Genomic DNA, 26,516 nt, shown 5'->3' with positions numbered 1-26,516 from the left:
ACCAAATCAAAATGGTGTAGCTGAAAGAAGAAATAGGACTTTGCTGGATATGGTGAGGAGTATGCTTAGCAACTCCAATCTTCCTTTATCCTTGTGGAGTGAAGTCCTTAAGATAGGTGCGTATATATTAAATAGAGTTCCAACAAAGGTAGTTTCTAAAACTCCATTTGAGCTATGAAAAGGTTGAAAACCTAATTTGAATCATATACGCATTTGGGGTTGTATTGCTGAAGTTCGGGTTTATAATCCACAAGAAAGGAAGTTGGACCCAAGGACGAGAAGTGCCTATTTTATTGGCTATGCAGAAAAGTCTAAGGGTTACAAATTTTATTGTCCCTCCTATTCAAGTAAAATAGTTGAATCTACAAATGCAAGGTTTTTAGAGCATGATATGGAAAGTGGGAGAAATCATCCTCTTAAAGTTGTTGAGAATGATAATGTTTGTCAAACCTCTCCATGTACAAGAGTGATTGTTCAATATAATGCCCATACAGATAGGGTCAATGTAGAACAACCTATTACTAATGTTCCACATCATGAAGATAATGTTCAAGTAGATCATATGATGGATGATCAAACTCCTCATAATGAAAATGTTGTTCAAGAATATATTGCTCAAGAGCAACTTTAAGAAGAGGAAGAACCTGTTATGCCACTACCTTTACAAGAGGTTGATGATGCAACATTAAGAAGATCAACAAGAATAAGAAAGCCTGCAATTTCTAATGACTATGTAGTGTATCTGCTGAGGCTGACTATGATGTTTGTGATGAAAATGATCCAACGACGTTTTCACAAAAGCAATGAAAAGTCGTAATTCCAATTTATGGCTAGATGCTATGAAGGATGAAATGAATTCTATGGCAGATAACCAAGTTTGGAATTTTGTAGAATTGCCTGATGGGGAAAAGGCCATTGGCTGTAAATGGGTCTTTAAAATCAAGAAGGATTCATCAGGCAATATTGAGCGCTACAAGGCTCGACTTGTTGCCAAAAGATTTACTCAAAGGGAAGGAGTTGACTATAGGAAAACCTTTTCTCCTGTTTCAAAAAAAGACTCTTTCCGCATCATTATGGCATTGATAGCACACTTTGACATGGAATTGCATCAAATGGATGTGAAAATGACATTCTTTAATGGAGATTTGGAAGAAGAGGTTTATATGAGACAACATGAAGGGTTTGTCTCAAGTGCTGGTAAAGAGTTAGTTTGCAAGATTAAGAGAGAAATGTATGGTCTTAAGCAGGCTTCCCGACAGTGGTATTTGAAGTTTCACAATGTGATTTCTTTATTTGAGTTCATTGAGAATATTTCTGATCAATGTATATATCACAAGGTTAGTGGGAGCAAGATCATATTTCTCATCTATATGTAGATGATATTTTTTTTTTGCAACAAATGATTTAGGGTTGTTACATGAAGTGAAACAATTTCTCTCTAGACAGTTTGATATGAAAGATATGGGTGATGCATCTTATGTCATTGGCATAAAAATTCATATAGATAAACATAAAGAAATTTTAGGTTTATCTCAAGAAGCCTATACTAATAAAGTTCTTGAGAGGTTTAAAATGCAAAATTGTTCACCAAGTGTTGCACCTATTGTGAAAGGTGACAAATTCTGCTTAGATCAATGTCCCAAAAATGAACTTGAAAAGAAACAGATGCAAAATATTTCTTATGCTTCAGCCGTTGGAAGCCTAATGTATGCTCAGGTCTGTACAAGACCTGACATTGCTTTTGCTGTTATGTTAGGAAGATATCAAAGTAATCTAGAAATTATCCATTGGAGAGCTACAACGAAGGTTTTAAGGTACCTTCAAGAGACCAAGGACTTCATGCTTACATATAGACGAATCGACAATTTAGAAATTGTTGGATACTCAGATTTAGACTTGGCGGGATGTGTTGATTCTAGGAGGTCAACGTCAGCATACATCTTTATGCTTGCTGATGGAGCAGTATATTAAAAGAGTGCTAAACAATCACTTGTAGCCACTTCTACCATGGAAGTCGAGTTTATTGCTTGTTTTGAGGCTACATCACAAGATGTTTGGTTAAAGAATTTCATCTCTGGACTTAAGATTATGAATTGTATCTGTAGGCCATTGAGAATATATTGTGACAATTCAGCTGCTGTATTTATGGCTAAGAATAATAGAAGTATACGTAGTCGAAGTAAGTACATCGATATTAAGTACTTAGCCATTAAAGACCGAGTTAAGTCTAATGAGGTACAGATAGAGCATATTAGTACTAAACAGATGATAGCTGATCCTTTGACAAAAGGCATGCCACCATGATTGTTTAAGGATCATGTTACTAGTATGGGTTTATGTTCTGTAACGTCACTTATATGACTTATGTTATATTATATGACATATTTGGATATGAAATTCTTATTATTGTTTGTTTTTCATTTGGTCAGTATATATGCGCATACATGATTAAGAATGACAAATAAAATTCAGTGAAGGACCTAGAATAAGCATTGGGCTTATTCCTACAGAAATACCACATAAAGAGTTTATTCACTTAGGAGATGTTACATTGTAATATATAGAAGGTAATATTCGATTAATGAGAACCTACTGCTATGATTCGTGTAATTTGTCTTAATTGTTTAAGCATAGCATGTAATTACAAACTATACGTAACGAATGTTGGACCAAGTGGGAGAATGTTAGAATTTTTATTCTAATTGTGGTCCAATTTGTTAATATAGAAATTAGTTTGGATGGTGTTGTAATTATTAATTAATTATATTGGCAGCTGGTCTGTTCTTTGATGAAAAGAACACGAATAAACTTTATAAAGTTTGGTCCTCAATTCTGATTTCACAATAACAAATAAACACACTTTGATTCCATCTAAGTTTGTGATTGAAGAATTGGAAATTTTCAAATTAAATCAAAGAATTTATTGGCAATAGTTGGAGGTACGCAAATTACTGATTTTATAAAATATCTAACAGTTGTTTCTATTTCTTATCAGTTGGTAACTTGATATGATATTTGCATGAGAAAGTATTAGGAACCAATATTAATTTGTACAATGTGTACAATTAAATGCTTTTAAGTTAATTTTTGAAAACAATATTTTAGAAAATTGGAATAAACCATAATATATATATATATATATAAACAATATTTTTAATGCATAAAATATTTATTTATTAAAAATTATTTAACTTAAAAAAAAAAAATGTCAGCCACCCTGGAGTTGAATTAAGGAATAAGAAATTGGTAGCAAATGGAATATGAGATTTTTATAGGCCGAAAACAATTATAATTATATCATCATATAAAAAAAATAATTATATCATAGATATTTTAGTAATTTTTCTTTTAAAATCTTTTTTTCTTATATTAACAAATGTGATTATCCGTGGCGTGGCATGTATGTGATAAGATCGAAATTATAATTTTAAGTTATTTTATTAAAATTAATTTGAATTATAATAATTTAATTAATAAAAAAATAATGAGTTATGTATTGTTTATTTTTTTTAAATCTAGTGTTAATTATATTAACTCTAAAATAGTTATTAACTAATTATAATAATATACTTTTATTAATAAATCAGACATATATATTGAATGGTACTATAAATAATCTAATAATACTTAAATTTACTAACAAATTTTTATATATTAATTTACTGTAAAGTAAGAATATATTATTTTGGATATACAAAACTAAATTATTTTAATATAATAAAAGTAAGCAACCTCTTTTGCGATTCATTATTATGAGGTAATAAGGTGAAGGGAGCAGTAGTGAGTCACTTAATTATTATCCTTAATTCAATTTCGTAGTTACTTAAGCTCCTGTGCTGTATTGCTTCCAAACAGGCAAACACATTTTTCTACATGTGTAGAACGGTTTTATCTTTCTAACACTATAGTAAAACCCTAATTTTTATTTAATTTATTTAGATAATTATATTTTCACCCAACAAAGTAAAACATAGAAATTAGCATTAAATAACAAACGGAGAGCAATAGAATATAATTATTTTAACTCCTTTAAAGACACTTCAAGATGAATCCGATCAACTATTATTCATTAATTCATGATCATTCTCCTTCCAACTTTTCATTATTGTTCTTCTATTTCTCTAGAATAAATCAAATCAAATAAGGTGAAAACTCAGGTGAAGTCGATTTCACGTGAAGTTGATATCTGAAAACCGTTAGATGAAAATTTAGTCAAATTAGTCAAATCATCTAAAGGCTCTCAGATATTAACTTCACGTGAAGTCGACTGCACCTGAGTTTCCATCATCAAATAAACATTATGCCAAATTTCTTATCAAAATAATTAAGGAGCAGGACTAAACCATATGTTCTCAAATGAGAACGGTAAAGAAGAATTAATTGGAAAATGACTTATAGTTCTATCAGCCAGAAAGAAGACTCCAATATCATGTTCTGGAAAATTTAGTGGACCTTCCTTAATATTTGGATTCATCTTAGTATTTGCATGGCAGAAAAAGATGCAATTGCCTCCCTTAAATTTATGGTGTGAGAGTCTGAGAGCCGTAGCAGACACAAGACTCACCCTTGTGTAATCCCAGAACAAGAAACGATCACCAATATCAAAAACCTCACACCATCTAAGAATGCTTCTGTCCAACTTAAAAACACGGAATTCTTCTGTACGAACTGACCTATAACAGCTACAGGAGCTTGATGCACTAAGATAATGAATAACTAATAACAACTCCCCAGTGCTAGTGTCCATTGCCAACTGATGGTCCGGTTTGAATGATAAATCACTGAGATGATATGTTTCACCACCCTTTTTGGACCAAAATATTGTGTCACGAGAAGAAATACCTCTTATGGTATTGAGCATGAATAATCGTTCAACGACATGATCATCACTATGATTATCTCCCAGGGTAAACACGAACACAACACTTGTTCTATGTTTTATGGAAAGAGCATACAGTTTATTATCATCATGAACTGCAATATCATAAAAGAATTCAGTGGTTTCAATAGATTCAATCCATGAGCCTTGCTTGAATTTGATAAAAGCTAGCCTTTGCTTTATTTGTTCTACTTTGACGATGGACTCTTCCCTTTCTTGATAGCAAAACTTACCCAACAAAACAACAAGGAACTCCTCTGAACCCGGTGGTGCAGAATTGAATGCAAAACGAACTTGATGACAACGCGGGCTACCCGAAAACAAGAACAGTTTTGGAAGCTTGAATCTGGCACGAGAAAATGGGTTGAAGAAGGAAAGCTCAGAGAAAATTTGGTCTTTGTCGCTGACATAATGAAATATATTGAACATCAACCACCCTTGCATCGAGTAAACCCTAGTAATATCAGGTCTGATTACTTGGGGCCATGTTTCAGTTAGCACAGTGGAATCATCCTTACTCCATGGGGCGGACAAGCTTCCAAGGCAGGTGGTGTCGTCTGGTTTAACCCAGCTGGATTGAAATTCAGATGGTGAAAGAGATAGCATCAATGGAAGCTGAGATGAAAATATGGAGTCCGCGGCCTTTCGCCAAGAGCAGCATGTGGCACGACAATTCATTAGATTATCCATTAAAGATAGTCTTTGGAAAATTAGTTCCAAAACTTCCGGAGGTAAATCCATCCAACCGTCACTACTTGTATCCTACATAAAATAATTAGCCAATGAAATATTTATACAACGTGTATAATGGAGGTTTAGGGAATATTAGAGATATAATCATTAGTATTACCTTTTCCATCAGCTAAAGCTTTTGGGATGAGTGGTATCATGACATGGTATTAGAGCGCTAGATCCGAAAGGTAATTAGCATGTTAAATCATCTTGTAATCGCTAGCTCAAACTAAAACTCTGATGAGTCACTAACTAAACTGTTGATTGTGCCAGAATACACCAAAAAGAGGAAATCAAATGGGAGAAAGAGGACAAATTTCCTTCATCTAGTGTCAAAGTATCATTTTAAAATCGGAACAAAAAGGCAAGAAATATTAGTAATAAAACATTTTAATTCCGTTAACAAGTATATGCATGTACAAAAAAAAAAGATCAGGGATCAACCACTTTACGTATGCAGCTAAAACCAGTAAAGCAATTTTGATTAAACGGTGAGTATCATATCATACACCGACAGATCTGAGTTTGGGTGTTTAGCTTTACCTTTCACAAACACAGAATGAGATTAAGAAAGGAATGGAATGCCGAGAGCGATGCAAACGGAGCAAACTAAAACCGCACAAGAGAATACCAATCTATTAATATATATAATTTATTAGAAAAAAATAATAAAAATGCTACTTATACAACACAAATTAGTCTTTGCTCAGTCTTTAATATTATTTAATTATTTTTTTAAAGAAATATATCACTATTTTTTAGATACATATTTGTAATTAAATTTAATTTAAATTTTAAAAATTTAAATTTTTCTAACTTCCTATTGACCTATTTATTTGATAGTTTTTTTTTTTTTTTTTTTTTTTTGGTCAAGTGGATTGGACAACCCCCAATCCTAAGCATTACACCCATGTATTACACACTCACACAACACACTCACACACACTACATGGATATTACTAACATGGGTTCTATATTCCTCACTGAGGATTCGAACCCGGGTGCAGCTCCCAGCGAGGCAGATGATGCTGCCACTGATCCAAGGCCTCGGCTGCCTATTTATTTGATAGTTAATTATTGTTTCTTTCCTTCTTTTACGTAATTTCATATAACACGGTTTCTTATATTTTTTTTTTTGTTACATTCTGAAATGTGATAAACTAATAACATCACCCTCTCGTCTTAGAGCTCAACCAGAACGTTCTTATCGAAAAAGCCAGATAGTGTCCTTCTTCTTCTTTCTTTATTATTATTATTATTATTATTATTATTATTATTATTATTATTATTATTATTTGTGCTATTATTTATGTGATTGTATCTGTATATTATTTGTCCCATTATTAAGGGAAAATGGATTTTCTTCATTTTTTTTTATGGGATAGAATAAAATGTAATCTCTCACCTTTAATTCTATAAGTGGGATCAGAAATTAATAAGAGAAAATAATAAATGATGAGATCAAACACTGAACATTATCCAATTTTTTTTCTACTGAAAAGAATCCACTCGACCACTCCCTTATTAAGGCTATTTCTTGTGATTCCATTCTAAAAATGAAAGGTTTAATAACCAATGTTCTATTAACAGTTCAACATACTAATTCTCCTAAAATATTGAATATTTTTTTGTTACATCTAATACATGATCTAATACATGGAATATATGTCCACAATTTAAGTTTGTAGAGCACAACATTGAAGATTAATTACAAGCTATGTCCATGACACAAGTAGATATTATTTTTTAATTATAATACATCTAAAAATATAACATATCTAAAAATATAATGCTATATATAAATTATTTTTAAAACACATCCAAAATTTAAAAGTTTAAGTAAGAATATGTAGATGGTATGTTCATAAAAATTGTTTTTTTTTTTTTCAATTATAACACATCTAAAAATATGATGTTATATATAAATTATTTTTAAAACACATCCAAAATTATAAATTCTAGCATTTAAATATAAACACTAAAAATACGATTAACCTTTTGATATTTGATTTAATAAAATGCATCTAATATTTATTATTTTATCATTAGTTATATTTATTCGTTACTTATTTGGACATTAATATTTTCAAAATTATTAAAATCAATAATTAATTTAAATTTTTTATATCTTATGAATAAAAATATATCTAACATGTATTATTGTAGTATTAGTTGGAATTTTTATTATTTATTTGAGTATTAGTATTTATTCATTTTAATTTTTTTACTGATGTTATTATTTGGTGTTTTAGCTAATGTTTAAAATTAGTTTATTTCGTAAATTTATTACGCATACAAAATAATACAGTCGTACTCAAAATATTTTTAGAACACATCCAAAAATCTATCAAATAAATATAATTAAATGGTTTAAGATTTATTTTAGAATTTTAGAATCAAAATTTTGAATTTTGAATAATTTGATTTTTAGATATGTATTTAAATTATAATATATTAGTCACCAAAAAAAATTATAATATATTAATAATTAAATATATTAAATCTGAAACAGAAATTTAAAATTTAAATTTTAAATTTCAGTTTTATTTAGTTTGCATTTTAAATGTGTATTTTAATTTTAAAAAGACACTAAATCTATTCATAATTTTTAATTGTGTTTGTTTTACTTTTTTGAAATTATTGTAATAAAAGGCGGAATATTGTACCATTTTTAAAGGATACCTAGTTTGTACTATTAATATACACACGTGCGCTTTAATAACATATCATTCTTTGTCTTTGCATTCCTTCTTTTTCGCTTTCCTCCTTCTTCGTCTTTGCATTCCTCCTCCTTCTTCTTCTTCTTCACCTGCCTCCTCCTTCTTCGCCTTCCTTCCTCTTCTTCGCGTATTCTCTCTCAATCGTCATTTTTTTATTGTTGCTGTTGTTGCTGAGTTTTTTCTTTTCTTCTTTTTAATTGAGGTTCATTTGGATTCAGAAATGAATTCGATGTATTTTTGTTGATGATTGAGTCTTTTGGACTACTTGTTTAAAATTAAACTAATTTCGGTTTATTTGTGAATTAATTGAGGTTCACTTAATACTGCTGATAAGTATTGACTAAATTTTTTATTTCTTAAGTAATTTCGGTTCATTTCTTAGTTTAATTGAGGTTCATTTGGATCCAAAAATAAATTGTATGTGTTTTTATTGATGATTGAGTCTTTTTTACTGGTTGTTCAAAACTGAAGTAATTTCGGTTCATTTGTATGTTAATTGAGGTTCACCTGATGCTGTTGATAAGTATTGACCAAATTTTTTATTTTTTAAGTAATTTCAGTTCATTTCTTAATAGTATTCCCTTATTTCGTGATAATATGAGTGCTATAAATATTTCAAAAAATTCTGTGTTACACTCAAGAACTAAGCACATTGAAGTGAGATATCATTTCATTAGAGAACATATGCAAAAAGAAACTATTGATATTCAATTTGTAAAATCTAAAGAATAATTGGCTGACATTTTCACTAAGTCATTGTGTGAAGAAAGATTTTGCAAGCTGAGAACTGAATTGGGAATGACTGCGTTTGAGTTTGTTGATTGATTGATGTTTTTCTGGTCTCTGTGTTATTTTGTCTCGTAGGTAACAGGGAGATAAAATTGGACAAATAATGAATTCTTCAAAAGAAGGCCTATACAAAGCCCAGATTAATTTCTGAATTGAAACATGGAAATTTGTGTCTTAGAACCCAGAGCGCAGTACCCACCATTGGGCCTATGTAAGACAAATCAGGTTCACATGATAGGGCTCATTATTTTAAATCATAAATTTCTTTTATTTTTAAAATTTTTATGAGCAATCACTTCATTCCATTCCAAGTCATGTCAGTTTTAAACTTTCATCATTCCTCACGACTTATCTTTTTAGTTTTCATGGTTTTAAATATTTAAATTATTTTTTGAAAACCATTTTCATTAATGATTTTGCTTTAAAAGAAAAGGTTTGTTCATTGCATTAATGACCCCCTTTACTCCTAACCTCTCTCTCCCACTTCCCACCTTCGACGCACTCTTTATCTTCCCTTCTCCATTCTTTTCTCTCAAATATGAGGAAGAAGATTGCTACAAGAAGAAGCACCGGAGTATACATTCCTTCCAAAAATCCTCCTCATTCCAAGCAACCACAGTTACTCACACTCCTCTTTTTCTCATTCTTCACCATCATCTGAATACATGGCAAGGAAGGTTGTTCACCAAAAGGGGTCTTCGGCTCAAAAGAAGGCAGCATCTTCCCATGGTAAAAGTGCAAAGGAAGAGGAAGCCCCACCGTCACCTCCTTCTTGCCGCTCAGCTCCTCACCCCACTGGCCATTCTGCTCCTAGTCATCATCCTTCTCGAGGTCCAAAACGCTCTATTCTTCAAAATACAAGGGAGCCCCCTAATCTGGAGTCTCTGGACTTCAAATAGAAATATGGTAAAACTCATTCTCACTTTGACCCTTACTGTTTTATATCTTGTGCGGCCTATGAGTTTCATACACAAGTCCTTGCAATCCGTAATCTCTGTTCTTCCTTTGTTATTGATCTCGATGCATTATCTGACAAAGGGATTGATTTTAAAACAAACTTTAATTGGTTTTATGTGCATTCACTTGTAAAAATCTGACTCTATTTTTTAAAGATTTCATGTCTTGAAAATTCTTCATCATCTCTTAAGAATTTTTTTAGAGCTTGTATATAGGCATTGTTTCTATGAATATTTTGGTACAAACAGGATAATCAAAGCACATATTGAGGGGAGCATATTGAACATAACAAAGGGGGAGAAATCTGCGAATCTTCAAAGGAAAGTATTCTATCCTAATGTTTTCAATTCATTATAATAATGTTTGTCATTAAGGGGGAGATTGTTGAGTTTGAAAAACTAATATTAAATTAATATGATGAACAAATATTATTAAAAGTATTATTAAGTGATTAATAAATTGTTTCCAATTGTTTGTTTGATGAATTTGGTTTGTGTGTAGGAAAGAAAATTTTTCTCGTCCAGTTATTGCAAGCACAGTTTGACCATTAAACAAGTTTAGCCTAATACAAATTTATTTCAAATCATGTGGCTAAACTTTAGAAGGGTAGTAAAACCAACTGGCCCAAGAAATAAATGCAAAGTCCAAGTCAACACTACTTTTGGTCCAAACATATCCTTAATCCAAAATAAAAGAAAAGAAGGAAATGGACCAAGCATTCTTCGGTTACCTACTCCTTTGGTTCAAGTAACACATTTTTTCCAAGTTTCAACTCAATTTGATTTTATTGAGACTTCCACCAAAAGCTATTCTCTCTTCTCTCTCCTCTCTGTTGCTTCGGTCAAATCATTCATTCATCAAAGAAGAAGAAAGAAGGAAATGGAATGCTCAGAGGTTAGATTATGGATGATGGGAAAAACGTTTTTGCCAAATCAAAGCAAAGTAAAGAAGGCTACAATCCAGTAGCTAGACCTCTCGGTCAAGCACCACAAAAAGTTTCTTTCCCCTTTGTGCTTCACCAAGGATCAAAGAAAAAAGCTTCAAGGTCTCAAGCATGGAAGAAGCAACAATGGAGAACATGAAGCCATCTTGGGTCAGAAGCAAATCAACGCTCAGAATTAAAACTTGGGGTCAAAGTCAAGTTCAATGGTCAAGATTGAAGAAGCTTGAAGAAAAAGGATGAGAGAGAAGAGGTGAGCATGCATGCAATAGCCTCGGTCCTCTCCCTCCTCTCTGTTGAGCCATTGCTACTCAGATGTTGGAGAAGAAGAAAGTGTGAGAGTTGAACTTGTTTCAACCTTGGAAGCTTCACCCTTCTGTATTAAGGGTGAACGGCCAATGGTTGAAGGCAAGGAGAATAAGTGAAAAATACAGAATTCACTCTCATAGCTACCCAAACTTTAGAGTTCTTTTCCTTCATGTAGTTTATTTTGTATTTTCTTTTTCGCTACCCAAACTTTAGAGTTCGTTTCCTTCATGTAGTTTATTTTGTATTTTCTTTTTCTCAGTGTGGATCTATCTGAGTCTCATTGTGTGAGGTTTGTAAGAAAAAGTCAACGAGAGATGAAAGGCAGTGAGTTAAAACAATGAGAAAAAACCATAAGATGTTTCAGAGATTCTTTGTACATCTTTATGTTTTGTGTCATAATTCTGTAGAGATTCCGTTGCAAGTTGGATTAATACTTTGCTGTTGAAAGTTAGGTTTGAGTCCTATTCAAATTCAAATTGAGTTTAAAATCTAGATTTGTCCCTAATAGGATTGAGTAGATCCTAAGAAAATATTGATGTTTGTAATCTTGAAAAAGAGATATTAAAATTCCATCGTAGTTGTGATGAAAATTAGATATAAATTACATTACACCTAATAGCTGAACCAAAATATATCTAGGTGCTATTTCTTCTTTCCCTCTACTTTTCTGTTTCTGTTCTCAGGAGACAAAAATGACGAGACAAAAGTAAAAATACCTCCTAAGTTCCCTTGAGAAAGAAAAAAAGTAATATTCAGCAGAAAAAATAGCTAAAATTCAACCCACTTCTTTTAGCCCCTCATAATCAAACTTGATGTTGCATTCAGTAATCGAGCGCACATTATAGATCAAGGATCCTAAAAATAATAAAATATAGAAAATTAACATATCTGCTTACAATTGGATGGGTTCTCATAGCAATAAATAAACACAAAACGATTACATTCCCCTTAAAACATGATCTTCTCTAATATACTATCGAATAAGCCACAAAAATCTCATCCTATATGGAAAAGAAATTGGATCGAAGCACACATAAGAATAAACTACAAAATTTTTGCCTTTCATTCCTCATGCAAAGCCTTCATCAAATAGAGTCTGTTAAAACTCTGCCCTGACACCCTGCAAAACATGCAAACAAAGATATAATAATGTAAAAAAACATAAACATTAAAACAACTATAGTGAATTTGCTTCACATAAATTTGAAAAACTAATCAAGTTCCATGGTTGTCTTTAAAAAATAGTGTTAACATACCCATTGATTTGGTTGCAGTAGTTTGAAATTTGATTAGTAATGAGGAAGCTCTCCAACCGTGATGGTTCAGGGAGTGGCTTGAAGATGGGGTTTGAAGGATCTTCCTCAGGCAAAGGGTCCTCTCCAGCAGCTTTACGTGACATGTTCTCCACCCTATAATGCAACAACAAAATTTTATACTGAACCAACAGTCAACATGGATAAAGTAAACTATTACAACTGCCAAAGAACATTTAAGTTGTCCATCTGCCTTAAACACCAATATAAATACAAAACAAATCACACCTTCTCTTCTGAAGCCAAGCTTGCTGTTGAGCCTGCTGACGCGACAAGCTCCTATAGTAGAATTGGAACTGAAACAGAATACACTTCAGTCAAATCTAGTTTTCAAACCTAAAATAAAGAATCGTGCTGAATAAGAACCTAGAATCACCTTTTGTTGTTCTAGGGACAAGTCATCCATGCATTCAATCAAAAATTCCATGTTCCTCTCCATTAATGAACTGGTTGACAATTGAAGACGATCATAATCACACTGCAATGGAAAAACAGCAGTTGATAACATAAACTAAACTTTTAAAATAACCAAAATAACCTCTTAAGAAGATCATAGTTATTACCTGGGTAACCGGAGAATCAGGTTCCAGTTCTGTCATAAAAGCACTGATAAGGGCAGAATTTGAAACTTTGATCTGAGATACAAAAATATAGTAAACAAGATCAGCTTAAATATCAATTGGCTAACAAAAATAAAATCCAAACATTACAATGAAGCTCATGCAAACGTTACAGTAAGGCTGATAGAGCTTACAGGTATTTCCTCAAAGATATCCACCCATGATAAGTTCTTCTCCCTCAACCTATTTCAGAAGAATGATGATAAATAAGAACTTACATATAACTATTTAAATAGAATAACAATTATTGAAGTCAATTCATACTTTTCTCCAGTGAAATTGTTGCTGCGATAGAGTTCCATGAATGCATCAGAAAGCTTCAAGGCCTTAAGGGCTAGGACACCTTGATCAGCCCTTGATGGATCATATATTATGCAAACACAGCGTCTAATATTCTCCTGAAAACAGTTTGAAGGAGTATGCTCATTAGCTATACCTCAGTTGATTAAGAGTTGAATAGTTTGGACTGGTTTGTAAAAGTTCACAAAGTTTACACCAAATAGCAAACTCTGTGGGCATTGCACATCCTTAATAGCGTAGAACTATAACTTGTACTCCAAGAAACCCAATCATAAGTGATATTATGCCAAAAGAATAAATAATTCATGAACCATTACCTGGTAATTCATGAAGGTTTCAATCAGTTCCACAGTCTGAAATGAGCCAAGCAATGTAGATTGGTACCTAAATTCATGGAGTTATCTTGTGTTATATTAATCATTATAGAACATAGAACAGTTTAGCACTATGGCTAAAGTTCTTAAGGACACTTTATTATAATATAGGAATTTGTAATTTCTCTTTTGTCTTCCTTGCAACGTATATCAGTTTTCGACAGATATAAAATTTATTTAACTTTTAGCTTACTAGTTGCTCTTTTCTAGTCAAACGTGAAGTGGTATTTTTCATCATACATACCATCCAACGGTATTGTTGTCAACATTCACCTCCCTCAGGCACCTCATCATCTCAAGCTGGTAATTTGCACCATCAGCTTCAATTTCTTCATCCTCCTCCCTCATCTACAAGTTATAGTAACCAAATTAGGCATTTTATAATTGCAAGAGGAGAATGGTATTGATAAGAGAATTTGAAAAGAAGACAAAATAAAAAGTGTAACATACCGGAAAGGGAAAGCAGTTAGTAACTTCAAGAACACTGCCAACATCCAGCCCAAGAAGCTGTCCAGTGACTAGAGAAGGTGAGTGGTCCTTACAATGCTTAATTATCTTCAGGATAACCTGTTCAACAGAATTTCAAAAAAAAATCACTTCAAAAAGATAGACAAATAAACTAATTGAAGATTTTCTCAGAAAAGGAGACCCTGCCTCAAACTTTCCACCCATGTATGATCCAATTTTAAAAATAGGAAAGGGGTACATTAAACATTACACACAACACGCAACATAAAATATGATACCTATAACTATCAATGTCACCAAGTTAAATGTTGCAGTTTCCAAATTCCATGTCATAGATGGAAGTTAAAATGCATCACGTTAGTAGAAAACTAAATGCGAAAATAAAACAGTGACCCAGAATATCAAATAACGGAAGCTTCCAAAGCCCCATGTAAAGGTAATCTATCTCGTCATTCCTGAACATGCTGATGGAGAATCTAGCATATGAGCCTGTGAATCAGATTGAGCAAATAAAGTGATAAAATTGGTAAGAACTCTTACCAGCCCTTCCATCTGGACGACTCTGAGAGGCGGAGCAGCCTCCTCGGTAGCAGCCACTTGGAGGAACGACCTAGCCATAGCTACAAAACACAAATTACCAATGATGAGTTCAGTGAATTAGTAATAATGTGAATAAAAAAAAAAGAAAATTGAGAATGTTTACTGTTAGCCATGTTTGTGAAGGTGAAATTCAGCACGACGCGCACACGAATCGGAAGGAGGAGATTGCGGTGGTTCGAGGTGGCGGAGGAATCTCTTGGCGTTCAGCGTTTGGGAGTTGGGAGATCGAAGAAAACCCTAAACGCCGGAGCAAAGAGAAGAGAAGAGACGAGTGAGACGAGGTTTTTGTTTTTCCTCTGTATTGGGCTCAAATACTTCAGCTACAATTTTATTGGGTACTAGTAAGCCCAAATAAGCCCAAATAAAAAGATAAAAGATAAGATTAACATCATCCTCAAAAGCTAAAAATAAACCGCCAATGAGCCATAGCTCACACCGCGTTCTCCCCCTCCCCATCTCAAAGGTTTTGGGTTCCATTAAAACTTAAAACTCACCTCGTGCTGGGTTTTGACTTTTGACTTTTGATCCACTTTAGCAGGAGAATGTTCAGGTGTTCCTGCATTGTGATAATACGGTGTCGTCAAAGCTGCGTTCTTTATTCTAACCGTTGATTTGTTTATGAAGGGTTCAGATTATCGGTTCCATTAGAGGACTACAAAATGCAAGTAAAATATTATGTTGACTCTCCAAGACCAATAAATAATGCAAAAAACAAAATCGAAAGCAATCATGAAAGCTAGCAATACTATTCTATAATCATTTGCTAATCTCAATCTCTATTTCTAATCTCTTATATTATAGGAAAGTTATCAGGTGTACTTAAGAACATCGGTATTCCAGTTGTTTTAACCGTTGATTTTAATTAATATATATTATATATATTTTTTATAATTTAGATCAACGGTTAAAACAATTGGAACACTGATGTTTCCAGTACACCTGATAACCTTCTTATATTATATCTTTTGGGAATGTTATCACGTATACCTAGGAATATTAATGTTCCAGCTGTTTTAACCGTTGATTTTAATTAATATATATTATAGAAAAAGTTTTAAATGTATTAAAAATATCGGTCCAATTGTTTTATCCGTTAATCTAAATTATAAAAAATATATATAATATATATTAATTGAAATCAACTATTAAAACTGGAATATTGGTGTTCTTGATACATTTAAAAAAATTTTTATATTATATATATTTGTTATAATTCAGATAAACGGTTAAAATAATTAGAACGCCGGATACACCTTATAACCTTCCTATCTTTTGTTGAGTACTCTTGAATATTGCAACTAAAAAGCTTGCAAAGACTGTTATCATGGCAGGTTCATCATCACATTTCAAGTATGACGTTTTTCTGAGCTTTAGAGGCTACACAAGACTCAGATTCATAGACACTCTCTATCATGCTTTGATCAATAAAAGAATAGTGACGTTCAGAGATAGCGAGGAACTGAGGATAGGCGAGGAGCTGGAAGGTGCTCTTCTAGAAGCAATTGAAAGATCAAGGATGTCAATTCTTATACTGTGTGATGAGTATCCAGCTTCCAAGTGGTGCCTTGATGAACTCGTCAAGATCATGGAGTGTTCAGAGAATGGAAGGAAGCGACCGGTGCTACCGGTTTACTACTATGTGGAAAAATCAGATGTGCAGTACCAGCTCAATGAATATGCAAAAGCCATGGCTGCTCATAAAGAAAAAGGAAGATACAATCACAAGTTGGAATCATGGAAGTCAGCTTTGTCTCAAGTAGGCAAGATTTATGGTCAACGCTGTAATCAGAATACGTGAGTACTTACTGGTTACTTTATTTTAATTTGTAGACAAAGCTTTTTAAATATTTTTACATGCTTTAGCTGACTGATATTTCTCAATTACTTATGATTGTCAATTTTAGGATGTGATTCTCTTGTTTATTAGTAATTTATATATTTGTATAGAAGAAGAGAAAATTAAAATACAAAGAAAATGTGTATGTATGTTGTGTGCAGACCATGGGGTAAGACTATTGACAAGATTGTTGAAGAGGTCTCAAAAAGACTTCCTCCCTTGCCTCTTTATGTTGATCGTCCACTTGGATTTGAATCTGAACTTGAAGAGGCAAAATCACTTCTAGAGATTGATTCTCATGCTACCAGTTTTATGGTGGGAATTCATGGAGATGGTGAACTAAGCAAATTTGTTGCAGAGCTTTATAACAAGATCAGGCCTCACTTTGTAGCTGGAAGTTTTCTTTCTAATGTCAGTGAGAAAACAAATGAAAACAGTGGTGGCCTAGAAGATCTACAAAAGACTCTTCTTTCTGAGATGGGAGAGGAGGTAAAGACTAAGATTGGAAGCACATTCAAAGGATCCTCTGAAATAAGACAAAGACTAGGCCAGAAAAGAGTTGTTCTAGTTTTGGATGATGTTGATAGAATCCAACAACTGAATTCATTAGCAGGAAGGATTGATTGGTTTGGTCCTGGTAGTAGGATCATTATAACAACAAGATATGACAATCTGCTACGCGAGCATGAGTTAAATATTGGTGTTGAGATTAGGAGACATTGCATTGTTGGTAGACAGGTTGAGGAAGATGATGCAGACAAAGGAGATATAGTGGGATTCATGGATGACTTCAGCTTTGTAATTGAGCAGCTTTATGATGCAAACAATAATGTCGTCTCCATCATTGGCATGGGTGGGTCGGGTAAGACTACTCTTGCTCAAAAGATCTATAAGAACAAAGAGGTCAAGGATTTCTTTCCTTGCCGCGGATGGAGTCGTGTTTCCAAAGATTACAAGCCAAGGGAAGTATTGTTGAGGCTCCTCCACTCTTTGATGAAGTCCACATCTACATATGAAAATTTAGAAATGGAGGATCTAAAGAAGATAGTGAGCAATTACCTGAAAGGGAGAAAGTACTTGATAGTACTTGATGATATGTGGGAACCTGAAGTATGGGACGATCTAAGAGCAGCCTTTCCAGAAAGCAATGGCAGCAAAATTTTAATAACTAGTCGTAATGAAGAGGTGGCAAATTATACAAGCTCAAGACCCTACAAACTTCCACTCCTTGATAAAAGAGAAAGCTGGGAACTGTTTTGCAAGAAAGTGTTTCCGGGTAAAGAGTGCCCTTTTGATCTAGAACCTCTTGGTAGATCAATTGTTGAAAGTTGTGGAGGTTTGCCACTTGCTATTGTTGCCATTGCTGGGGTTGTTGCCAAGAAGAAAAGGTCAGAAAGAGAATGGCAGAGAGTTAAGGAGTGCATCCACTGGCATCTCACCAGGGACATGACCAAAGTCATGGATGTACTAAAACTTAGCTATGACAGCTTGTCTGAAGAACTGAAGCCATGCTTTCGATATCTTGGTATCTACCCTGAAGATTTTAAGATTCCTACTACAGAACTAATCCAATTATGGATGGCTGAAGGTTTCATGCAAGAAAGTGGATTACCAAATTCACCAGAACCAGAAGTTGTTGGTGAGGAATACTTAAAAGAGCTAGTGGATCGTAACATGGTACTTGTGTCAAGACAGAGGAGTGATGGGGGTGTGAAAGAATGCCTAATCCATGATCTCTTCCGTGACCTCTGCATAATATTGAGCAAAGCTGATAACTTTTTCGAGGTTTGCACTGGGTCCAATATCCATACTCTAAGCAACCCTCATAGATTGTCCTTGTTGTGCAGTGAAGTGTCTTACATGTCCTCAATCAAAACTAATCAATCAAGCACTCGTTCTTTGTTCTTCTTTGCCGGAGAGGATTCTTCACATGATTCTTTAAAATACTTCCAATCAGTTCAAGTGCTACATTTGGGAGGACAAGCATGGTTTCTACGCATACCCAGTAATTTTCAGGCTATGATCTTCCTAAAGTACTTGAAAATAACAATAACTACTTTAACTAGTGAAGTAACAGAAGCTCCTGAGTGTATATGGAGCCTTTCGAATTTAGAAACGATGGATACAAGAGGTTGGCAAACATCTTGCATTCCAAAAGAATTTTGGAAGCTCAAGCGATTAAGACATGTCTATATATTATCCTCAGATGGTGCAAGTCTACCAACAGAGGAGAATGGAGACGATAGCAGAACAAAAACAATAATGTGGAATCTTCAGATTCTCTGTGGAGTGGATTTTGATACACCAACAGCATTCCTATTCAGGGAGGGAAGATTTTCCAACTTGAAAAAGTTGACTTTATGGTTAAATCCTGAAAGGGAGAAACATAGTTTGTGGCATGAATTATTGTTCAGTTTGCAGCATCTGATCAGTCTTCATAAGCTGAAACTAAACTGCTGTCCTTCAAATCTTTCAATACATGCAAAATGGTTTCCTTTGAATCTTGCAAAGATTACCTTGAGAGCGTTTGGTAAGATGGACTGCAGTTCCATGAAGGCTCTAGGACAGTTTCCCAACCTCAAAGTTTTGAAACTATTAGGAGGTACCATTCCAGACCCTCTTGATTGTGTCACTGGGGATTTCCCTAAACTTCAAGTGTTCAAAATGATGCAAGTCCCAGTCCAAAGTTGGACTTTAGAGAAAGGTGCAATGCCTCGCCTTCGATATCTGTTAATATGGGACTGTATTGGATTGTGTCAGCTTCCAGAACAACTCTGGTCCTTGACAACCTTAGCGAAAGTGCGTGTCACTGATCCCTCTGAGGAATTGAGAAACAGCTTGCAAGATGTTAAGGTAAATCATAACTGTGATCTCAAACTATCACATTCCATTGGCATTGGGCTCAGGAGGAGAATGTTAAAAGACACGTTGAAAATGAGTGACACAAATTCATAATATAATAGCTTATTTTGGTGTGTAAATAATAATTAATAAAAAAAAATATTAAACTCTAAAATCTAAATGAATTAGTATTTTTTATTTTATTTTTATTTAATTTCAAATAAAAAATAATAATGACTTATTCTATTAATATTTATGATAATAAATAAAATTATTGTTATATAAATAATTTAATATGAAGTAGTTTAATTTTGTGATTATGACTACAATATTCTTATAATAACTTTGTATCTATTCATGAGTTTAAATTTTGTACTATGAAAAATAAGAACAAAATTGACACATATTTTATGATTAAATGATGAGAAACATTAGAGAATTATTAAATATTTTTAGTAATTAATTATTAATATTTGAAAATATAAAAATATAAATTAAAAATATATTATTAAATTATTAAACTAAAAAAATTAAATTAATAACAAAAAATAATAATAAAAAATAATAAATTTGAATAATCTTTCTAGTATTCTCTTAAATGTGAGATATAAAACATGGAGTAAACACCCAATCCGGTCCCTGTCCATATCAAATTAGGACAACGCCATCCTTCACCAAAAAAGTAACCCACGCCGGTCTCTGTCTATGCATAAAATAACTCATCGCGCCCCCTCTCATGTATTCCTGTCCATGGACAGGGACCGGCGTGGGTTACTTTTTTGGTGAGGGATCACGTTGTCCTAATTTAAAATGGACAGGGACCGGGTTGGGTATTTACTAAAAAAAAATTAAAATTAGTAGTGTCAGAAAATATTACAAATTTTTTATTTTTTATTAAGATATAATTAGTTAAAATATGACACTTCTATATGTTGAATATATTTTAAATATAATACTTCTCGATATTCATCCGATACAGTAAATCAGTAAAGTGTTCGCATGTCATAATTGATATAACATGGAAAAAATATGTATTAAAATATTGAATCATTTATTATATTGACACATTGTGTTTAATACAAATAAGGCAACATAAGAGAAGATTGACGGAAAAGAATGACACAAAAGTAAAAAAATTGATAATACACAATAAAATTAGTGAATATTACCTTGGTCATAAGATATTTCACGTTGGCTATGTGAAAAGATTTTAGTAAAAAGAATTGGTAAAATATCTATTATACCCTTAGTAATGAACTAGTATTCGAAATTCCTATTAACTTCTTTATTTTTTCACTGACGAGCAGCCACGAAGCAAAGTTAGGTTCTATACTTTTCAAAGAAAACAAAATCTAATATAAGAGAATAATAAATTTGTCAATAATAAAAAATTTAATTTTTTCATAACAAAAAAAGTATTTTTTATGAATATTAAACTTATTTTTATATGGTGATTAATTTTTTGTGTATGTTAAGATAATATAATTGTATAAAATAAGTTCTATATCTATATTATTAAAATCTTTTAACTTTTTGAATTTATTGAAAAATTAATATATTTAGGTGAATTTTTTCTAATATATTAATTTTAATAAATTGAATAAGAATTAATTTAAAAATGAAAGAATATCATAGCTTAATTTTTTTCTATAAGAAAAAATTTGGATATTTTTGTTGAAAATTGGCCCTTTATTGAAAAAATTTGGATATTGCTGTAGGTGGAACAGGTCTAATATATAAGGTGGATCATAAGTCATAACTAAAACACAAAATACGTATTGAACACTATATGTATGCCATGCTTGGACGAATCTTTGACGACGCTGTAGTAACATTCCTTGCGTATCCAATTGTCAAATATCAATTTAGACAAAACACCATTTTTATTTCTATACTTACTAAAAATAATTTCTAAAATATCAACTGTCGTAAAATTTTAAAAATTAGTCAACTAGTCTTTATATAATTTTTTTATAATATTAAATTTGCAATATTTTTTTACACTACTACTTTTAATATTTTTTTTAGTAAACACCCAACCCGGTCCATGTCCATTTTAAATTAGGACAACGCGATCCCTCACCAAAAAACTAACCCACGCCGGTCCCTGTCCATGGACGGAAATACATGAGAGGGGGTGCGATGAGTTATTTTATGCATAGACAGGGACCGGCATGGGTTACTTTTTTGGTGAGGGATCGCGTTGTCCTAATTTAATATGGACAGGGACCGAATTGGGTGTTTACTCTAAAACATGTATATATAGTGTGAAAGATATATCATTCATTCATCATCATATATAATAAGAGTGAGCACGGATCGATTTGGTTTGGGTTTATGGTAAAATTAGAATTGAATCGATCAAAATATAATTGGTTCGGTTTGATTCGAATTTATGTTTTTTTATATATGTATCCGAATTAAACCAAACCTATTAAGAACGAATTGATTCGGTTTGGATAATTGGGTACTTGATGACTTTGGAATTTATAAAAAAAAAAACATATTTGTATCTTAAAAATTCAACAAGTACAATAAACATATAACATCAATAGAAATAATCTAAACATATTAAAAACTAAATATATTAAAAACTAAATTCACTAAAATCAAAACATATTAATAATGAATAATCATTTTCTAATGAAAAAGACATATATATAATTTTTAGTTAATTAATATATGATCGAATTTGTGAGTTGGTTCAAATTCTACACCCTAAAACTAATACCTAAACTAATTACTAACAAAAGTCGTCGATTTAATTTGGATTAAATGTGACCATTAATTTCAAAACTAATTTAATTAGTTTAGTTCAAATTTAGACGGATAATATATATAGTACTGCAATATATTTAGACGGATAATCGAATACCCAATAGTGTTCACCCCTAATATATACTAGGGTATAATATACAGTAATTAGTATAAAATTTGCCGGTGGGTGAAAGCAATAATTGTCAAGACTAAGGTCTTTTTATAACAAATATATATCATTCATTCATCATTATCATATATATAAAATACTGCAACTAGCAAATAATATAGTAATTACTATAATAAATTGCCGGTAGGTGAAAGCAACAGTCATCATGAAAAAATCAATGAGTAATAGTTTAAATGACATAATCTCTCCATACTCAATTAAGAAGTTGCGAGTTCGAGTCTCATATCTTTATCTTTGGTAAAAAAAAATAGTCATCATGAAAAAAACCATGTGATTTTTTAAAAAAAAGCAAACCTTATCTAATAAAATAAAAAACATGTCAAATATCCAAAATGATTGTGGAACACTAGAACTATTTGATTTATACTTTAACATATTATAAATGGATAATTTCCCTAAATGGATTTATAATGCTTAGTTAAGGATTCAGATTGCCAACTAACGAAGAAATATATATTATGTTCAATGTGATGAACATTATTTAATAATCTATATCTTAAGAAAATAGACATCTATTTATATCGATCATATAAAAATTAATGCTAATATATAATAGAATGAACTTATGCCATATTGCCTTTTATATTTATGTCATATCGATAATTTTATATATAGACGACAATTTTATAATTTTACAATATAAAAAATAATTAAATTTCTATATAGTATTACCATGTCATTTATCCTCATTTATCATCAATATAGATATAAAATTTAAAATAATTTTGATATGCCACTAAAACATGAAAGAGATTCTTAATCAATTAAATTATATATATAACTATTTAATTGAATTAAAAAATAATAGTTAAATCTAATTATTATTTACATTAAAATAGTATAATTTTTTTAAATAATTATATTGAATTATATACAAATTACTATGTTGGGTTTGGCTGAAATGATTATCAAACATTATTAAAATATTAAGTGTTCAAATTATTTTCAATTAGTTGTTTGATGTTGTTGTTAGTGTGCAGGAAGAAAAAATTAATTTTTATAATAGGCCAAAAGCCAAACAAACCCAAGACGAACATTGAATTAACTTAGAGTTGTGCAGAAATTAATAATGGCTGAAACCTTAGAATTAAAGAAAAGAAATTCTAAGCTCAAATCAAAAGTCCATAAACCAAAGTTGATAAAAATGGAACCCAAGGTTTACAAAGCATGTTTCAGTTGGGTTTACAAAGCATGTTTCAGTTATCTACTTATTTGGTTACTGGAACTTAAATTTCAATTCAATTAATTATATTCTTTAGTAACTGAAACTCTAAATTCAATTCAATTTAATTTGTATTGATAGCTTTCACCGAAAGCTTTCTTGCTTCCTCTCTTCTCTCTCTTGCTTCATTCAAATCAATCATTCAAAGAAGAAGAAAGAAGAAAAATGGAAGACACAGAAAAAAACCTATGAAAAAAAGTTAAGAAAGATTTTTTTCACAAAAGAAAAATCTATGAAGAAGGGCCAACAAATTTCTTTGCCATGGAAGGAAAGAAAGGCCTCGGTTCATGAAGCAAATCCATCTTGGCAAAGGCACAGCAAAAGTTCATTTCCATTTTTGTGCTACAAAGAAGACATAAGCCTCAGAGTCTCAAGATAGAAGAAGCAAAAATAGAAACGTAAAGCCATCTTGGATCAGATGCTCATCAACGCTCAGAATCAATTCTTGGGGCCAAAGTCAAGATAAATGACCAAGATTAGAGAAGATGGAAGAAAAATGATGAGAGAGAGAAGAAGTGATCTTGCATGCATCAGTCTCGATCTTCTCAATCTCCTCTGGTGAAGCCACCGCTACTCTGATGTTGGAGAAGAAAGATGCTGTGAGGGTGCAACTGGCTTCAACTTTGGAAGCTCCACTCTTCTATATTAAGGGTGAACAGTCAAGGGTTGAGATAAGGAGAGTAAGTAAAAAAGCACAGAATTCTCATAGCTACCCAAAAGCTACCTGAGTTCTTCTCTTTCAATAGTGTTTATTTTATTTTCTTTTTCTTAGTTTTATCTGTCTAAATCTCATGGTGAAAAAGGCAAACATGATGAGGTTTGTAAGAAAAAATTAATGAAAGAAAAAAGATAGTGATCAAAATTAGAGAAAAAGTCATAGATGTCTCAGAATTTCTTTGAACATCTATTGTTGTGTGTCATGATTATGTGGAGATTTTCTTGCAAGTTGAGTTAGCACTTTGCTGTTGAAAGCTTGGTTTGAGTCCAAGTCAAATTCAGATTAGGGTTAGAATATGGAATTGTCTCAGATAGGATTGGGTAGATCCTAGAGAAGAATTGGTGTTTGTAATCTTGAAAAAGATAGTGAAATTCCATCATTGTTGTGATGGAGACTGGATGTAGACTATATTACACCTAGTAGCTGAACCAGGATATATCTGGTGTCAATTCTTTTTCTCTGCTTTTTTTCTGTTTCTAGTTCTTGATGTGTGAGCATCTTGTCTATTTTTCCTAGTGAATTTGCATCTAATTTGTTGAGTTTAATTAAGAATTAATTATATTTTAGCCACTATGGATGCTATTTTGAGTTTTGTGCAATTTTATTTATTTTAGGTAGCATTCGGATGGATTTGATGAAGTTTCTGCAGAGAAAGAGAAGAAATTAAACCAAGGAGATGATCAGCGAATACCGACGCGGATGCATGGCTCACACGACCGCGCGGAATAGAGGAAATCGCAATGACGCGAACGCGTGGACTGGAATCTGCACAAATAACGCGAACGCATGGACGACGCGGACGCGTCACATGAGCGATCTGCAGAATTGACAGAAAACGCTGGGGGCGATTTCTGGGCTATTTTGACCCAGTTTCCAGCCCAGAAAACACAGATTAGAAGCTGCAGCATGGACAATTCAAGTGATCCCCATCCATCCTTTGAAGATTTGATTATTTAAATTAATTCAAATTTAAATTCAAATTTTAATTCTAAGAAAAGATATTATTTTAATTTTTAGTTTTAGATATTAGATTTCAAATTAATTAGGATTAGTTATAAAAAGGGGAGACTTCTCTCCTAGTAGAACATACCATTAGGGGATTCCATTAGGGAATTCTATACAAATTTACATTCTACATTCCATGAGCAACTAATCCTCCATTGTTAAGGTTAGGAGCTCTGTCTATCTCTATGGATTAATTTTATTGCTTTTTCTATTTTAATTTATGTATGGATTTATAATTTAAGAATTATTTTCGCTCTTTATCTTATGAATTTGGGTGGAACGGAAGTATGACTCTCTTTCTATTTGAGTTCTTGTAAAACTTGGAAAAGCTCTTTACTTGAACAACAGCTTGAAAACATATTCTCCTAAATTTTAATTATCTGAATTTAACAGGATACGTGACATATAATCCTTTTACTTCTTGGATAATTAGAGTTTTTGTGGCATATAAACTAGAAATTGATCATCACCCTCTAATTGGAATTAATTGACCAAGGAATTGGCTGTTGATGAATTTTAGAGGAGACTATGAAGGTCTAAGGAATTAGGGTCTAGTCACATATAGTTTGCCATAAATTAAATCCTACATAATTAAAATAGTTAGTAAGAAAAGTTAATCCGAAAAAATAGATAACTCTGAAGTCTTAACTGCCTTCTCCATATTTTATTCCCAAAGTAATTGTTTCCCTGTCTTCTATTTAATGCTCTTTAAATATTCAAACACTCTTTTTAGTTTGTCTAACTAATCCTATCAAACGTTATTGTTGCTTAATCCATCAATCCTCGTGGAATCAACCCTTACTCACGTAAGGTATTACTTGGTACGACCCGGTATACTTGCCGGTAAGTAAGTGTGGTTGTAAATACCGCACCAGTTCTCAGGAGACAAAATGAAAAATATCTCTCAATTTGTTACGAGACAAAACTAAAAATGTCTTTTGAAGG

General features: G+C 32.2%; 2 protein-coding genes and 1 long non-coding RNA gene across 4 annotated transcripts; 2 read left to right on the top strand and 1 right to left on the bottom strand.

Moving 5' to 3' along the window:
• The first annotated feature begins 9,404 nt into the window (after nt 1–9,404).
• On the top strand, nt 9,405–11,777 carry LOC112798099 (uncharacterized). Its single transcript, XR_003199923.3, has 2 exons — nt 9,405–10,026; nt 10,326–11,777. It is a non-coding gene; the product is annotated as an uncharacterized lncRNA (long non-coding RNA).
• Nucleotides 11,778–12,113: 336 nt separating this feature from the next.
• On the bottom strand, nt 12,114–15,486 carry LOC112798098 (eukaryotic translation initiation factor 3 subunit H-like). Of its 2 annotated transcripts, XM_025841270.3 has the most exons (12): nt 15,105–15,486; nt 14,942–15,021; nt 14,384–14,500; nt 14,178–14,281; nt 13,877–13,943; nt 13,524–13,657; nt 13,394–13,442; nt 13,203–13,274; nt 13,016–13,117; nt 12,868–12,935; nt 12,583–12,735; nt 12,114–12,446 (listed from the first exon to the last, which is right to left on the bottom strand). In XM_025841270.3, the coding sequence occupies exons 1-12, from the start codon at nt 15,112–15,114 to the stop codon at nt 12,389–12,391; spliced, it is 1,014 nt and encodes a 337-aa protein (XP_025697055.1). In that variant the 5' UTR covers nt 15,115–15,486; the 3' UTR covers nt 12,114–12,388. The 2 variants fall into 2 exon arrangements, with proteins under 2 accessions (XP_025697055.1, XP_072071400.1); XM_072215299.1 differs by lacking the exon at nt 13,203–13,274 and having other exon boundaries at nt 13,016–13,150; nt 13,373–13,442; nt 15,105–15,455.
• An 86-nt stretch (nt 15,487–15,572) lies between these two features.
• On the top strand, nt 15,573–19,851 carry LOC114927607 (toMV resistance protein Tm-2(2)-like). Its single transcript, XM_029297677.2, has 2 exons — nt 15,573–16,795; nt 17,000–19,851. Exons 1-2 carry the CDS (start codon nt 16,326–16,328, stop codon nt 19,791–19,793), a joined length of 3,264 nt encoding a protein of 1,087 aa, XP_029153510.1. The 5' UTR covers nt 15,573–16,325; the 3' UTR covers nt 19,794–19,851.
• Nucleotides 19,852–26,516: the final 6,665 nt, after the last annotated feature.

This window comes from Arachis hypogaea, chromosome 14 (assembly GCF_003086295.3).
Source record: "Arachis hypogaea cultivar Tifrunner chromosome 14, arahy.Tifrunner.gnm2.J5K5, whole genome shotgun sequence".
In the NCBI taxonomy this organism is placed as follows: Eukaryota; Viridiplantae; Streptophyta; class Magnoliopsida; order Fabales; family Fabaceae; genus Arachis; species Arachis hypogaea.
The sequence above is the reverse complement of the archived record's forward strand: the minus strand, read 5'-3'. Positions and strand labels throughout refer to the sequence as shown.

Excerpts from the sequence above, each read along its gene's own strand:
- LOC114927607 (XM_029297677.2), top strand. The coding sequence starts at position 16,326 with ATGGCAGGTTCATCATCACATTTCAAGTATGACGTTTTTCTGAGCTTT. Across the intron at positions 16,796-16,999 it reads CAACGCTGTAATCAGAATAC|ACCATGGGGTAAGACTATTG; the intron begins GTGAGTACTTAC and ends TGTTGTGTGCAG.
- LOC112798098 (XM_025841270.3), bottom strand. Across the intron at positions 13,443-13,523 it reads AACAATTTCACTGGAGAAAA|GTTGAGGGAGAAGAACTTAT; the intron begins GTATGAATTGAC and ends CTTCTGAAATAG. Across the intron at positions 12,936-13,015 it reads TGTCCCTAGAACAACAAAAG|TTCCAATTCTACTATAGGAG; the intron begins GTGATTCTAGGT and ends ATTCTGTTTCAG.